We start from the raw sequence: 13,489 nt of genomic DNA on the forward strand, positions 1-13,489 counted from the left end.
GTGCAGAACGAAAAATGTCATCATCTAATGGGGACAACAAAATAACGGTAGAGATCTGAGGAGCCTAGCTGCGGTGCAATCAGAGCCGTTGGGCTACAATAGTGTTCGAGAAAGTGGACGATAAAGACCGCCATGACATACGGAATCAATTGGAAGATTGCAAATTGCAATAATTTGCTTTATTTCTTTTAATTTTGTCCTTTTTTTGAAATGGGGGCAAACTAATTAATTATTATTTTTTTTTTTTAAATATAAACAAATTCACCATTTTTCTTGAAAGAAGAAAAAAAACCGTTCTCAAATTATCTTTTTTAACACAAGAAAATTATCGATTTTGTTGTCTCTTCTCGAATGAGTATGAATGAGAGGGCTAAAATGTATTCAGATATGGACTTAACCAAATTGAAAAGAGTGAATGCACTTCTCACTATGCTCCTTGTAGTATAGATTAGATTAAAAGTAGAATATCGTTTATGACTGAAAAAACAAGCCTAAAACGTACAATAAAAAAAATTAGAATGGAATAAGAAAGGTAATAACGTAACGTCTCTTGATAGTATAATGACTTGATATCTTTTGAAGCAAACCTTTTCAACATTTTCACTTCAATATAAAGTAATAATCTAATCTTCTCAAAAACAAATAATGCAAAATAGTAATGCATTGAACATTTTTATATTCCAATCCTTGTAAGGTTAACTAACATGACAGCACGACAAATAGGGAAATGAACAACTAAAGCCGATTATTAAAAATAATAAAGGTATACTTAGTTGATTAATCTGGTATTAAATATAAAAATCTAAAACTTGGAGATGGAGAAAAGTGAATCCTATAAACATGACAGCATGATGGTTGCAATAAAAATTTGAGTAGGAAGGAACAAAGCATTTCAACTTTTCCCTGCTGAAATCACTTGGCGTGTAGAATGAAGATGTTGAATGGTTCAATCTCATCCTATCTCAGCAACATTCACCCTATCTAGCAATAGCATTCTATAAAAAGAAGAAGAAACAACATATGGTTAGTTGATACTACAAAATTTATAAATAAAAAACCGGAACGTTTGGGATCAAATTTATTAAGTTTCTCATGTGAGTTGATAAAAGAAAAATGAGACTGAAAAATAAAGCTTAATACTATTAATGAAAAAATTAGGGGCAAGTTTAAGCTCGACCGTTTTCAAGGATATTAGAGGTAAAACAAAAACTTATTAACAGGACTAACTCTAAATATCCTACCCACGCTATTGGGTACAGAAGTGAGCATGACTAGTTGGCTGCGTTATAACTTGGCAGATAAGACTCTAAAATCAGTTGTGCTGGGGAAGGTGCTTGTATCTGAACAATCAAATATGTGTACTTCCATTGCTTGTCTGCTTGGTCATTGAACATCTCGGCAAATACTTTCCCAGCTCCATGAGGCCCTCGTATATAAAAATTAACCTACAATCAATTGGTCATACAAGCAGTAAGTTAACATTTCTACTCTAAATTATGAGAGATCATTTACATTAATAACAAAATTCAAAATGAGGGAGTGGGAATTGATTTGTATTGCAAATAACATTGGTTAAGTTGCTTCAAATAACAAACAAAAAGGGCAATGGGAAATCACCTCTACGTGCTCTACCCCTTCTTCATCATGCCATATTCTGTTGGGAATGCGTTGGCGAGCAGCACGGTTTCTACTTTCTTGACCATACCCTGTAATAGGGTATCCCACCCTCATCCTAACCTGATAAAGAAAAGATCAAAGTCATTTGAGCCACAACATTGCCAGCTCAATATTCACATGCATACAAACAAAGAGGATTATCTGTAATATTGATTGGAATTCAATTCAGACTGCCTACAGATATTGGTCGATCATGGTCCATAAATTCCATGAACTGCACACAAAGTTGAAATGAATTCCTCACCCAGGAATAATTATATCAGCATAACCCGCCGTCCAATATGAAATTGTAGTTATTACATGCAATTGTAGCTAGCACATCTAAGGCTTGAGGTGTAAGGTGTTCATACATGTACTTTATGCATTGATAGGTACTATGTAGGGTTTTCCTCTTTGGAAAATGTTCATTAACCTACCCAAACTTTTTTATCTAATTGGCAGTAAATTATTATATACATTATGTATTAGACTTTGCTTAGAGACTAGAGGTTTCTGCCTACCCACATCACATAAAACTAATGCCAGTGTTGGCCATAAGAAAACTGCCACTGCTATTACAAATTTAAAATCTTTTCAAGGTCCATGGCCATTACACAGATGAATAAGTCCCAACCCCTTTTAGGAAACCATGGGTCCAGAATTAAGAGAAATTATTTACCCTGTTTCTTTTAGAGGAAAAAATAAAGATAAACTAACCTGTGCATCATCTTGAACCCTTTTAAGAGCCTTGTTAAAGATCTTGTACCTGCCAAAGACAATGTTGTCATTTTTGAGTAATATAGAAGAACTCAAAAATTCAATTTACAACCTTATAAGATATTTTAACTATAAAAATAAAGTAAGGTTTGTTGTCTCCTCACTCTTTCGGTTCAAAAATAAGCTCCTTAAAGACAGCATATCCTGCGGCAGCAGCAATTCCAAGCCCTGCAAGAATAACTACACTGTAGGAAGCTCCCTCTACAAATGTCACAGGCTTTTCTGGGATGTTGTATGTAGGAGCATCAAAAGGATCCTCTACAGTAGATAAGTCTTTCTTATTCTGGAAAAGTAAATAGTTAAAGAATCAAGATACCAATAAGTATGAAAGTTGAGTTCACAAAAAGTATCAAGAGAAAATCAAATTTAGAAAATTAGAATGCGCATGGTTAAACTACCCAGTCACAAACATGCAAACAGAATGCACATGTAAAGTTTAGAAAATCAGTTCAGAAGCAAACCTCAGATGGACTTTGTCGTGGTTGCCGTGAAGCTTTTGATGAAATGGATCTACAAAATTGAGGAATGCTGGAACTTGCTATATAGTTTCTTGTGGGTTGAAATTGTGGCCAAGAAGTAGACATTAACTCTCTAGCGCACTTCCTTCCATATAGAACAGGAATTCCTGCAAAGCATGATTGCATAGAAATTATGTGCAAAAGAATAAACCACTATAAGAACTTTCCCGACTTCACACCAGTAGATCAGTACATCTCACTGATTTTCAAGTGTCAATACAAACTTTCAGCGCCCAAATGTTTCCCGGTGTTTATCCATTAACTATTTAGATGCTCTAACCAACAGAAGATAGTTGTAATACTTAAGCCAAATAAACCATATCTGTTATATGAATTTGCGAAGCAGTCACTAACCATCAGCTCCAGCTATGCCCTGCAGAATTCAGAGGAAAAAAAAAAAAAATCAGCTTGCAATGTGCTAAGAGAAACAGAATGATAAAAACCAATATCACACAATTACCTCACCCTAGTCAAATGGTTTGCAGAAGCAGTAGATTGACTTGCACATCCTGATTTCAGTACTGCCAGCAACTGCACCATTATAAGATAGCAACTTAGTTTAAATAAAATTGAAGCCTCTGAAACGTAGAAATTCTAGCCAAAGCAAAACATAAACCTGATCTGGCTTGGGCTCTTCTGTGTGGAAAGCTCTGTACCCCCACAATCTCATCTTGGGCAAAACCCTAATAACATCTGTTTGCTTTTTTCTCCATAACTCCAAAGCACACTTGTATGACCCTAAAAACCAAAAGTTTTGCCGATGCAAAATCAAATAAACCATTTGAAAAATGATACTGAAGAAAAGAAAAAAACTTGTGTTCTTGTTTGGTTTCCGAGAAAATGCATGAAAGTAATCGGAAACGTATGCATACCCATCGTAGTTCAAGTAAGGTTCGGAAGGTGTGGTGGTTCAGTCTCTGGTGTCGAAGGTTGATGCCCTAGCTTTGTTCAGTTTGTTGATCTCCTCAATCGTCTAAAACCCTCAACCGGAGCTAAGGGGGATTGGTTTCGGCCTATGAAAACGGGTCGGGTTAATCCGACTTTGAAACCCAAGCAAGTTAAGTGGGCTAGAATTGAGTTGGTGGACTCAATATATTTTTGATGGGCCTCAATGCTTGGGATTCTATTGATTTTATTTTATTTTATTTATTTATTTATTTAAGAAATAGCTTGCTAACATGCTGATTTTAAAAAGAGTAATCACTTTATGTTAAGAGCACACATATTATTGGCATGTTTACAAAAGAGTGCCGCTAAATGAACCCTAAAATTAACTGAGTACACTCTACTACAAAAGTATATATTGAATTACTGATTTATCCTAATATAAAATGACCAAAAAGGATATATGAAATTGTGAAACAAATATAATTTTAATAAGTACACCATATTAACCATATTCAACTCTAATCAAAAGATTATTTGATTCTCATCTTTGTGATCCGCGAGTGCAGCCAGAGACAGCGAAAAAAAGAGGCTGAAGTTGATTTCTGGCCATAGACTTTGGCCAGCAAAACAAAGCCACCGCTTCGAGGAAGGAGAATCTTAACTCATTACTAGCAAACAATAAAAAGATTAATATTTCTCAAAATCGATCCTTTTGTCTCTCTCTTTCTATGTTCATAGTGGATACCAAAAGTACACCTTAGAGCACTAGCTTTGGGGGAAAAAGTCTTGTTATTCGTGCACGTCCACCTCAATGTGGGGCTTAGAACAAGCCATTAGAAAACAGTTTTGGAAGGACACAAATGAATTGGCCTCTTATTAGTACATTGCAGAGATATTATTCCAGTTTTATTTAGCATATATCAAAATAAAAGCAACATGATACGAGCTTGAATCCCAACAAAATGTGTATTGGCATTCTTATCCGGAGATCTTTCTCAAATATTTTTCCTGTATTTAGAGGTAACAAACAATAAAAGGTGGAGAGCAAACCAGAGATGATATGCCTGAAATTTCACTTGTTCTTATTCACTTTACACCAGTAAATTCACATACAACATACAAGTTATTGGTTTCCAACTACGAATAGTCCATCTAGAGAGGTTGGGAAAGTTGAGAACAAATAAATTTCACAGTAGCATAGTTGTATATAACTGAAACATGCATAAAAAATCACTATTAACGAAAGAGGTGGTGATTGCAAGAACTTAGAATTGCAAAAAAAGTGTCAACAGTTTTAGTAGAAGCATAAATCCATATGAAAAGTCAAAGATTTATAAACATTATTAAAAAAATAAAGCTGAAAATCAACTATAAAATAATGCTACAAGTATTAGAGTGTACCAATGATATTTTTGATAGTTCAATAGGGTGTACTTAGTTAATTTTATATTTTAATTAAAATATTAGGGTGTACTCAGTTAATTTTAAAGTTCATTTAGCAGCATTCTTACTAAACTTTGAATCCAAGTGGGCATGACTTCAAATGTTAGCAAGTTCTGTGTTGTCATGAAGTCAACCTTCCTGGCTTCTCTAAAGTCTAGGGTTCATGGGTTAATTGATCAACCAAATTGAAATTCCACTTGTCTTTCAGACCAACTCCAACAATTCTATCATTTGCTGGCTTTTGAAAGTCCCTCTAAAGCCAACTATTGTCACCATCCAAATTGTAATTCTTTTCAGATCCATTCCATTTCCAGATCTAGATCTAGATCCAAATTCAACGATTCTCATCATCTCAGGCTTGTTTTGTTTTGCTATTGTTGCTGATAGAAATGGAAGCAGCAGACATATTTTTATCCCCTGCTTTGCAAGTGATGTTTGACATATTGGCATACCCAGCCCTAGAAAAGGTTGCTCATATCTTGGGTGTCGAGGACAACCGGGATAGCCTACGTGATGCCTTGATGAGGACCCAAGTTATTCTCCAAGATGCAGAGCAGCAACAATTAACCAATAAATCTGTTAGGCTTTGGTTGTCAAACCTCAAGAATGCTGCTTCTGATGCTGAGGACATTCTGGACTTGTTTATCGCTTTCCAAACCGTCATGAGTTTAAAATTTTTTGGTAAACCAATTTCCTCACCCACTCTTGCTGAAAAAAAATTAAAAACATACTCCACATATTAGAAAATACGATAAATGAGGGACTCTCGACATTTAATTTTAGAGAGCCTAGCATAGAGGAAGACTGTCGACGACTCAGATTCTTCACTAACAAGATGGAGACTGGCTCTTGCGTCCGTCCACTCAAAGATATATGGAAGAGATGATGAGAAAGAGAAGTTGGTCAAACTATTACTATCTTCGGAAACTTCCCAGGATGGATATGCAACTTGTATTCCAATAATTGGTATTGGAGGAATTGGCAAGACCACTCTTACTCAGTTGGCATAAAACGACGAGAGGGTACTCCAACACTTCAAATCTAGAATATGGATTTTTGTTTCTGAGGATTTCAATGTCAAGAAGATTATGAAGGCAGCCATTAAGTGTGCAATGGGGTATGAATGAAAGTTGTCGGAGATTGAACTTGTAATAACCCAAAATAAAATATCTAAAAAGTAGGATTAATATCTTCTAGCAAAAAGACAAGTTTGCCCTCACATATTTTAATAGGGGAAAAATTGACTTTTTGATCGAGAAAGAATTTGGAAATTCCGTTTGCACCATTGCGTAGAGCACGGCGAAACGAGTCCGTAGACACGGAGTAGACCCGAATCGGAGTTGTAACAAAGAAAATACGATCAAAATACCGCGAAGAGCAAAATGGTAATTTGGTCAAAAAGTCAGATTTTTATCTCTTCCTCCCCTTCTCTCTCCTCATTTCTCTCTCCTCTCCCGATTTCGCCCCAGCTCACGACCCCCGCGCCTTCCTGACGTCGCACCGGCCACCACACTTGAAGCCGATCTCCTAGACCGGTGCCAAATGAACCACCACTCGACCGCCGTCATTTCTTGACCAGCCGCCGCCCTTGCCGTGGCCGGACCTCGCCGGAAAACGCCATTGTTGCCGGATTTCCAATTCAAACTTGCAGCTCGTTTTTCTCCTTCAATTCTCCACCAAATCGATCGAGTAAGGTATGGTTTCTCAGCTATTTTTCGCGTTCTAGCTGATGGATGTATGGGTTTGATCGATTTCAGCTCTAAAACGATCAATTTTCGACTTGAAATTTGGCCGAAACTTCGGATGCCCTGATATACTGTTTCTGGTCACTTTTTGGGGTATGTTCAAGAACAAAAGTGACTTCAAATGGGGTGTTTTACCTAGGATAGGAGTTTGGAGTCTTGGTTTCGAGATTTTTCGACCACCCGAAATCGCTTAGGACACCCAAATCTGCCCGCGCATGAGGCGGTGCGTGGGCGAGGGTGGTGGAGTAACTCTGGGAAGTTTTGAGATCCTCGTGTCGTCACGAGCGCGTAGGATTTCGCGGATCTCGATTCGGAGTCCGTTTGAGCCCCGAACGGATTTTTCATATCGCGCGATCCTTGGGTGCAGTGTCGTCTAATCGTTGGATCGCACTCAATTTTGGATATGTCGCTTAGTACATGAAGCATCGGGTCGTGTAGGATTCGACGGAAATCGGAGTCCCGGATGAAATCGCGAACCCTGGGGCTAGGGTTTGGATTTTAAGCGATAACGCGATTTGGCTAATCCGACCGTCCCGGGGGACCAAATTCGCGGAACATTCTTTTTCTCTATGAGGAACCTAATTTAGAAGCCCAGATTGGCCATCGGAGAGAGTGGACCCCACGGGTCCCGGAGGGACATTCGAAAGGTCCAGCTAGCTCGGACCAACTGTGAGTGGACTTTCTTTCATAAAGGATTTTATATAAATAAGTTATATAAATTATTACATAGATGAGTTTACGTAAATGATTTTATATTGATTTTATATAAACGAATTTTTATAAATAAGTTTTTATAAGAAAATTTCATTATTTGATCTTGAATAAGTATTCTTGCATGTCTTAGAGCATGTTTTATACTGTTAAACATTTTGAGTTATATATATTATTGAGGTTATATTAGCAGCAGACCATGAGCTTTACATAACGAAATAGCAGCAGCATAGAGATTACAATTAATTTATCAGATTTCAGAGGGTTATCAGATTTTCTAATTAGACCACCTTGTACCCATTTATTTTTGGTGATTACCCAGAGTTGGACCGATGTCTACGGACATCCAGTCCGATTTTAGTTACGTCAGTGCACTTGACTTTGCCTCACGAGTTACGGGGACGCTCGGACCGTGAGTGCCAGGATTTGAGGCTCGGCAGACTTGGTGTCCCGAGACCTGCCAGGATTGCGGCTCGGCTGACTCTGTGTCCCCGAGACCTGCCAGGATTGCTGATCAGGCTGACTACGGTCCCCTGTATCCTGCCTGAGCGACTCGAGTCACTTGGTGTCATCGAGACCTGCCGGCGGATCAGGCTGATCATAGTCCCCTGATTTCGCCAGTTTGCGGCTCGGGTAGACTGCGTGTCGCCCGAGACCTGCCAGGGGAATTGACGGATTTTCAGGGGTACACTTAGGTGGTAGTTTTAAAGTAATTTGAGCACTTTTATGCAGCTATTGACTTCAATCATCTTATATCAGTTTTCTCAGAATACGTGCATGTTTTATCTCTTCATATAATTATTCAGCTTTACGAATCTACATACATACTGTTATATATAGATATCTTTAGAGGAATACTTTATATTAAACCCAGGTAAACTTTAGCTTTACTTATCAAGTTATTTTTTACTATGGGGGTTATTATGATTATAAACTGTTTTCAAAATCTTATGTTTGGTCCACTCACATTTTCAACCTGTTTTTCGCCCCCAGGCCTTAGAAGTACGCAGGATCCACCACCAGACCATTCATAGCTTCCGCGCACCAAGTAAGGTAGAGTTTTGTAGAAAAGCCCTTGAAACCCGATAAACTATAGAAAATGCTCTGATATCTAGTTTTAGTGGAAAACTGGAGCTGGTGAATACTTAGTTATTCTATTCTGGCAGTTGGTGCAGATTTATTTGATTGTTGGACAGGTGAAAAAATTTGGGTTTGGTCAAAATACAAGGGAAACTCTACCGAATTTTCGGCAGAAGTCTAAGGGAAATTTTAAAAGAATTTTGAAACGAGAAGGGTAAAAAGGTCTTTTGTGCCCGACATTCGCCAGGTGTTGGACACGCACAGGACTTGGCTCGAATTTCAAAGTGGAAATTGGGTCGGGTCCTGTCAGAACTGCTTCAGTCTCGGCTTTCGAAATTGCTATAGAAGAAAAGATGTCTGGTTGTGTTATATGATGTTTGGACGGAAGACTAGGATGATTGGGACAATCTAAGACCTTTGTTTAGAGGGGGTCATGATGGATGCAAAATCATTGCCACCACTCGCAGTCAAAAAATTCCATTCATGATGGACTTCCCAAAGTCACCATTTTATTTAAATGGTTTGAAGGATGATGATTGCTAGTGTTTGTTCAAGCACCGGGCATTTGGATGTGGAGAAGAAGAGAAGTATCCAAATCTTACATGGATTGGAAAGGAGATTATCAAAAAAGTTGGAGGTGTGTCGTTAGCTGCAAAAAGTTTGGGAAGCTCAGTGTGCTTGAAAAGAGAAGAAAAATAGTGGTTATTTATGCAAGATTGTGGACTTTGGGAATTAGATGAAAGCCAACATAAAGTTTTCCCTGCCCTGATGTTGAGTCTACCACCATATCTTAGACAATGCTTTGCATTCTGCTCACTATTTCCCAAAAAATATGAGTTCAATAAGCACAAGTTAATTCATCTATGGATGGCAGAAGGCTTCATTCCAAAAGAGAGAAGCAAGCGACCTGAAGACATTGGTGACGAATACTTTTCCAAATTGGTGTGGATATCTTTCTTGCAAGAAGTACGGCTACATGAAGGTGGATAAACAATTGGATACAAGATGAATGATATCATTTATGATTTTGCACAATATGTTGCAGGAAAAGAATATGTGGTACTTGAACAGGGTCGGCCACAAAATTGGTCACCAGCAGAGATTCGCCACTCATTTGTTGTTTATAGATATGGTGCAAGAATTACAATTCCAAAAACTCTATATGAAGCAAAACATTTGCGAACTCTCTTATTGATTGAAGATTCCAGCAGGTTAGACAACGGAGATAAAATTTATTCAAGTTTTGAATATTTGCGTGTGCTAGATCTCAACCATTGTGATCTTGTTGATATGCCGAATTCCTTGGGTGACTTGATATGTTTGAGGCATCTTGACTTGTCTTACACACTTATCACCCAGTTACCTATAAGCATACGGTATCTTCTTTTTTTTCTTTTTTTTTGTAGACCTTAAACCTAATTTGTTGTCATAATCTTGAGACTTTGCCATTTTTGGAAAACTTCAGCCTAAGACATCTTAACTTAAGTGGATCTGTAAGTTTGACATTTATGCAATATGGTATTAAGCGCTTCCGTCAACTTCAGACTTTGCCACTTTTTGTCACGTCGCAATGGGTAGATCAACTACGGAACTACAGTGTGAATCTCCATGAGCTGTTCAATTTAAATTTTATGGGGAGTTGAATATTTCTCGCTTGGAGAATATTGAAGATGCTATACCACGCATATTGGTCAGGAAGGAAAATCTTGAGTCATTGGCATTATACTGGGGTTTTATTCCAGGATTTAAAGATTCGTTCACTAAACCACCTAATGCCCCAGCTGAAATAGGTATCTCAGGATTACATATAGCGCTGCAAGCTGAAAAACTTATTGAATACCTGCAACCACATGAAAATGTGAAAAATCTACCCAGGAACCAAATTTCCTGACTGGGCTCTCCCAAATCTTGTCGCCGCTGATTTCACCAACTGTAGAATCGTCCAGCCCTTGGGAATCTTCCGCTACTTAAGACATTTTCTCTGCATGGAATGGATGGGGTGAAGAAAATTGGTAGATAGTTCTATGGTAACGGTGCAGACATATGGTTTCCATCACTCGAAGAACTATCAATAAGTGATGTTGCAAACTTGGAAGAGTGGTCAAGTGCAAATGATGGAAATGCATTCTGTAGATTGAAGAATTTAACTGTAAAGAGTTGCCCCAAGTTAGCACATATATCGTTACCTCAGTCCCTTCAACATTTGGAGCTGCGGGATTGTAATCCTACGATGGTGCCCATGGCAGATTTAAGTTTGCTATATGTTCTTATTCTTGACAATATTTGAGACCTAGTGTCTCTCCCGGAAGGGCTCTTTGCATCAGCTAGTCTGTCTTCCTTGAAGATTTTGTCTTGCCCCAAGCTTCATTCAATGCCTTTGCATATGCAAAACTTTAGTTCTTTGAAATCATTGACCATTCGTTAGTGTGAAGAGCTGTCCTCTCTGCCACAAAGTTTGCAGAACCTTAAAGCTCTTGAGTCGCTGGAGATTAGTGACTGTCACAGTCTAACATCCCTGCCAAATTGTGGAATTGCATGTTTGGTTTCGCTTCGAATTTTGTCCATTGAAAACTGCAGTGAACTAACTTCTCTGTCGTCGAGTTTGGAACAGCTCACATTGCTCGAGCACTTGACCATCATGTACTGTCCAAAGCGTGGTTCCTTTCTAGCCGGTGTGCAACACCTTTCATCTCTTCGAAGTTTGTTCGTTCTGGACTTTCTTGTTTTGATTCTCTACCATAAGGATTGGAAAATGTAAAGACCCTACACTGCTTGGAAATGAGTAGCTGCCCCAATCTAATAGCTTTGCCAGAATGGTTTGAGGATCTTCCGCACCCCCGTGCTTAGGCACATCGCCCTTCGACACCCCCGTACCTAGCCACATTGTCTTGCAACATGCAAGCTTTGTGTCGCCTTCAACAGCCCTTCGCCTTCAGCACCCCCGTGCCTAGGCACATTGCCTTGCGACATGCAAGCTTTGTGCCTTCATCATCTCCTTTGCCTTTGGCATCCCTTATCCTTCAGCACCCCCGTGCCTAGGCACATCGCCCTGCGACATGCAAGCTTTGTGCCTTCAGCATCTCCTTTGCCTTCGGCATCCCCTTTGTCTTTGACACCTCCGTGCCTAGCCACATCACCCTGCGACATGCAAGCTTAGTGCCTTCGGCATCCTCTTTGCCTTCGGCACCTCCGTGCCTAGCCACATTGTCTTGCAACATGCAAGCTTTGTGTCACATTTGGCATCCCTTCGCCTTCGGCACCCACATGCCTAGGAACATCGCCTTGAGACATGCAAGTTTTATACCTTCCTTGCGACATGCAAGTTTTATGCATTCGGCACATACGTTCCCTTCAGCACCTTATCTGCGACATGCAAGTCTTGTACCTTCGGCACCCTCGCCCTTTGGTGTACTATGATACCCTTCGGCACCCTTGCATAACAAAATGGGGACTTGCAAATCACTTGGTTTTTTGTTGCAAGTTCCTTCCTCCAATGTCCTTCTTACCCGGGGACATGAGGGACTATGGGTAGTGCACTATACAGCTTGGAAGACGAACTGTGGTGTTGCTCGGCCAGTGCACTTATATTACAAGTTCCCAATCAAAAAGTACATTCTTACTCGCGAACTTGGGGGACTACTGTTGGTACCGTAACTGACCAAGCAACTAACTAGGCTAGATCATCCACGTGTCATGCTTTGAGAGGTCATCACCTTAGCCAAAAAAACATTACCACAAGTCGCAACTCTAAGCAAAGCAAGAGGAGTCCCACATCGAAAAACTACAAGAAGTGAAGACTCCCACTCACCTATAATAGGAGACCACTCTACACTTAGGAGAGGATCCCTAGGTTGGGCTTTATCTTTAATCATGGGCTTCTCCTTTCTTATCTTTATATTTGGGTCAAACCCCATGTACAAATGTAAACATACATAATTATAATGAGAACATACTTCTCCGTGGACGTAGCCCATTCATTAAAGGTGAACCACGTATATCTCGTCTTCTATATATTTATCGTTTGCCTTAATCTTCACACACATAAATTTTTTCAAAAAATGAAGGTGCTTGGGCCAAATTCTAAAATTATGGCCTCTTATGAACTCCAATAAACCATTATGGCAACAACACCCAAAAAAAAAAAAAAAAAACATTCCTTTTGGGCTTAATAGAACATATTATATAACTTCTCTAACATTGAGGAATATAATTCGCAAATCAAAACTCTTATTTCACAAGCCCCAATTTAATTTAGAAATCCTAATTCGACAAGCCATAAATTCAATTTATTAGAACAACCCCAAATTCTACAAGAGAGATCCATCAAATAAAAAAGAGAGATTCATGAAGAAGATGACTGAAAAAAAAAAAAAATGAGAGAAAAGTAACGGGGAGAGAGAGAGAAAAAAAAAGAGAAAATGTTCATTGTTTAGAGGAAAGTTTCCATCTATTAAAAAAATATGATAAAAAAAGTTTCAGTGGGACAAGTGAAGTGTACTCTGTAGTATAATGAAGATGGAGATAGAATTTTATTTATTTATTTTGGCTGCAGATATAGGATTTCAACATTTTTGTTTTTTTGGGGATAGGATAAACATATCTAGCACTTCGATGACACCTAAAAATATACACCCAACACAATACACGTGTCTCAGAATCACAAAGTTCTTT

The 13,489-nt window shown here is 38.7% G+C and overlaps 1 protein-coding gene across 2 annotated transcripts; it reads right to left on the minus strand.

Annotated features, from left to right (window-relative positions):
- Window positions 1-816: 816 nt before the first annotated feature.
- On the minus strand, window positions 817-3,969 carry LOC117637417 (probable mitochondrial import inner membrane translocase subunit TIM21). 2 transcript variants are annotated; one of them, XM_034372301.1, is made up of 10 exons: window positions 3,824-3,969; window positions 3,568-3,689; window positions 3,417-3,482; window positions 3,306-3,324; window positions 2,895-3,058; window positions 2,538-2,716; window positions 2,374-2,422; window positions 1,618-1,737; window positions 1,242-1,445; window positions 817-995 (listed from the first exon to the last, which is right to left on the minus strand). In XM_034372301.1, exons 1-9 carry the CDS (start codon window positions 3,825-3,827, stop codon window positions 1,272-1,274), a joined length of 897 nt encoding a protein of 298 aa, XP_034228192.1. In that variant the 5' UTR covers window positions 3,828-3,969; the 3' UTR covers window positions 817-995; window positions 1,242-1,271. The 2 variants fall into 2 exon arrangements, with proteins under 2 accessions (XP_034228192.1, XP_034228190.1); XM_034372299.1 differs by lacking the exon at window positions 817-995 and having other exon boundaries at window positions 1,051-1,445.
- Window positions 3,970-13,489: the final 9,520 nt, after the last annotated feature.

Source organism: Prunus dulcis, chromosome 8 (assembly GCF_902201215.1).
Source record: "Prunus dulcis chromosome 8, ALMONDv2, whole genome shotgun sequence".
NCBI classification, from domain to species: Eukaryota; Viridiplantae; Streptophyta; class Magnoliopsida; order Rosales; family Rosaceae; genus Prunus; species Prunus dulcis.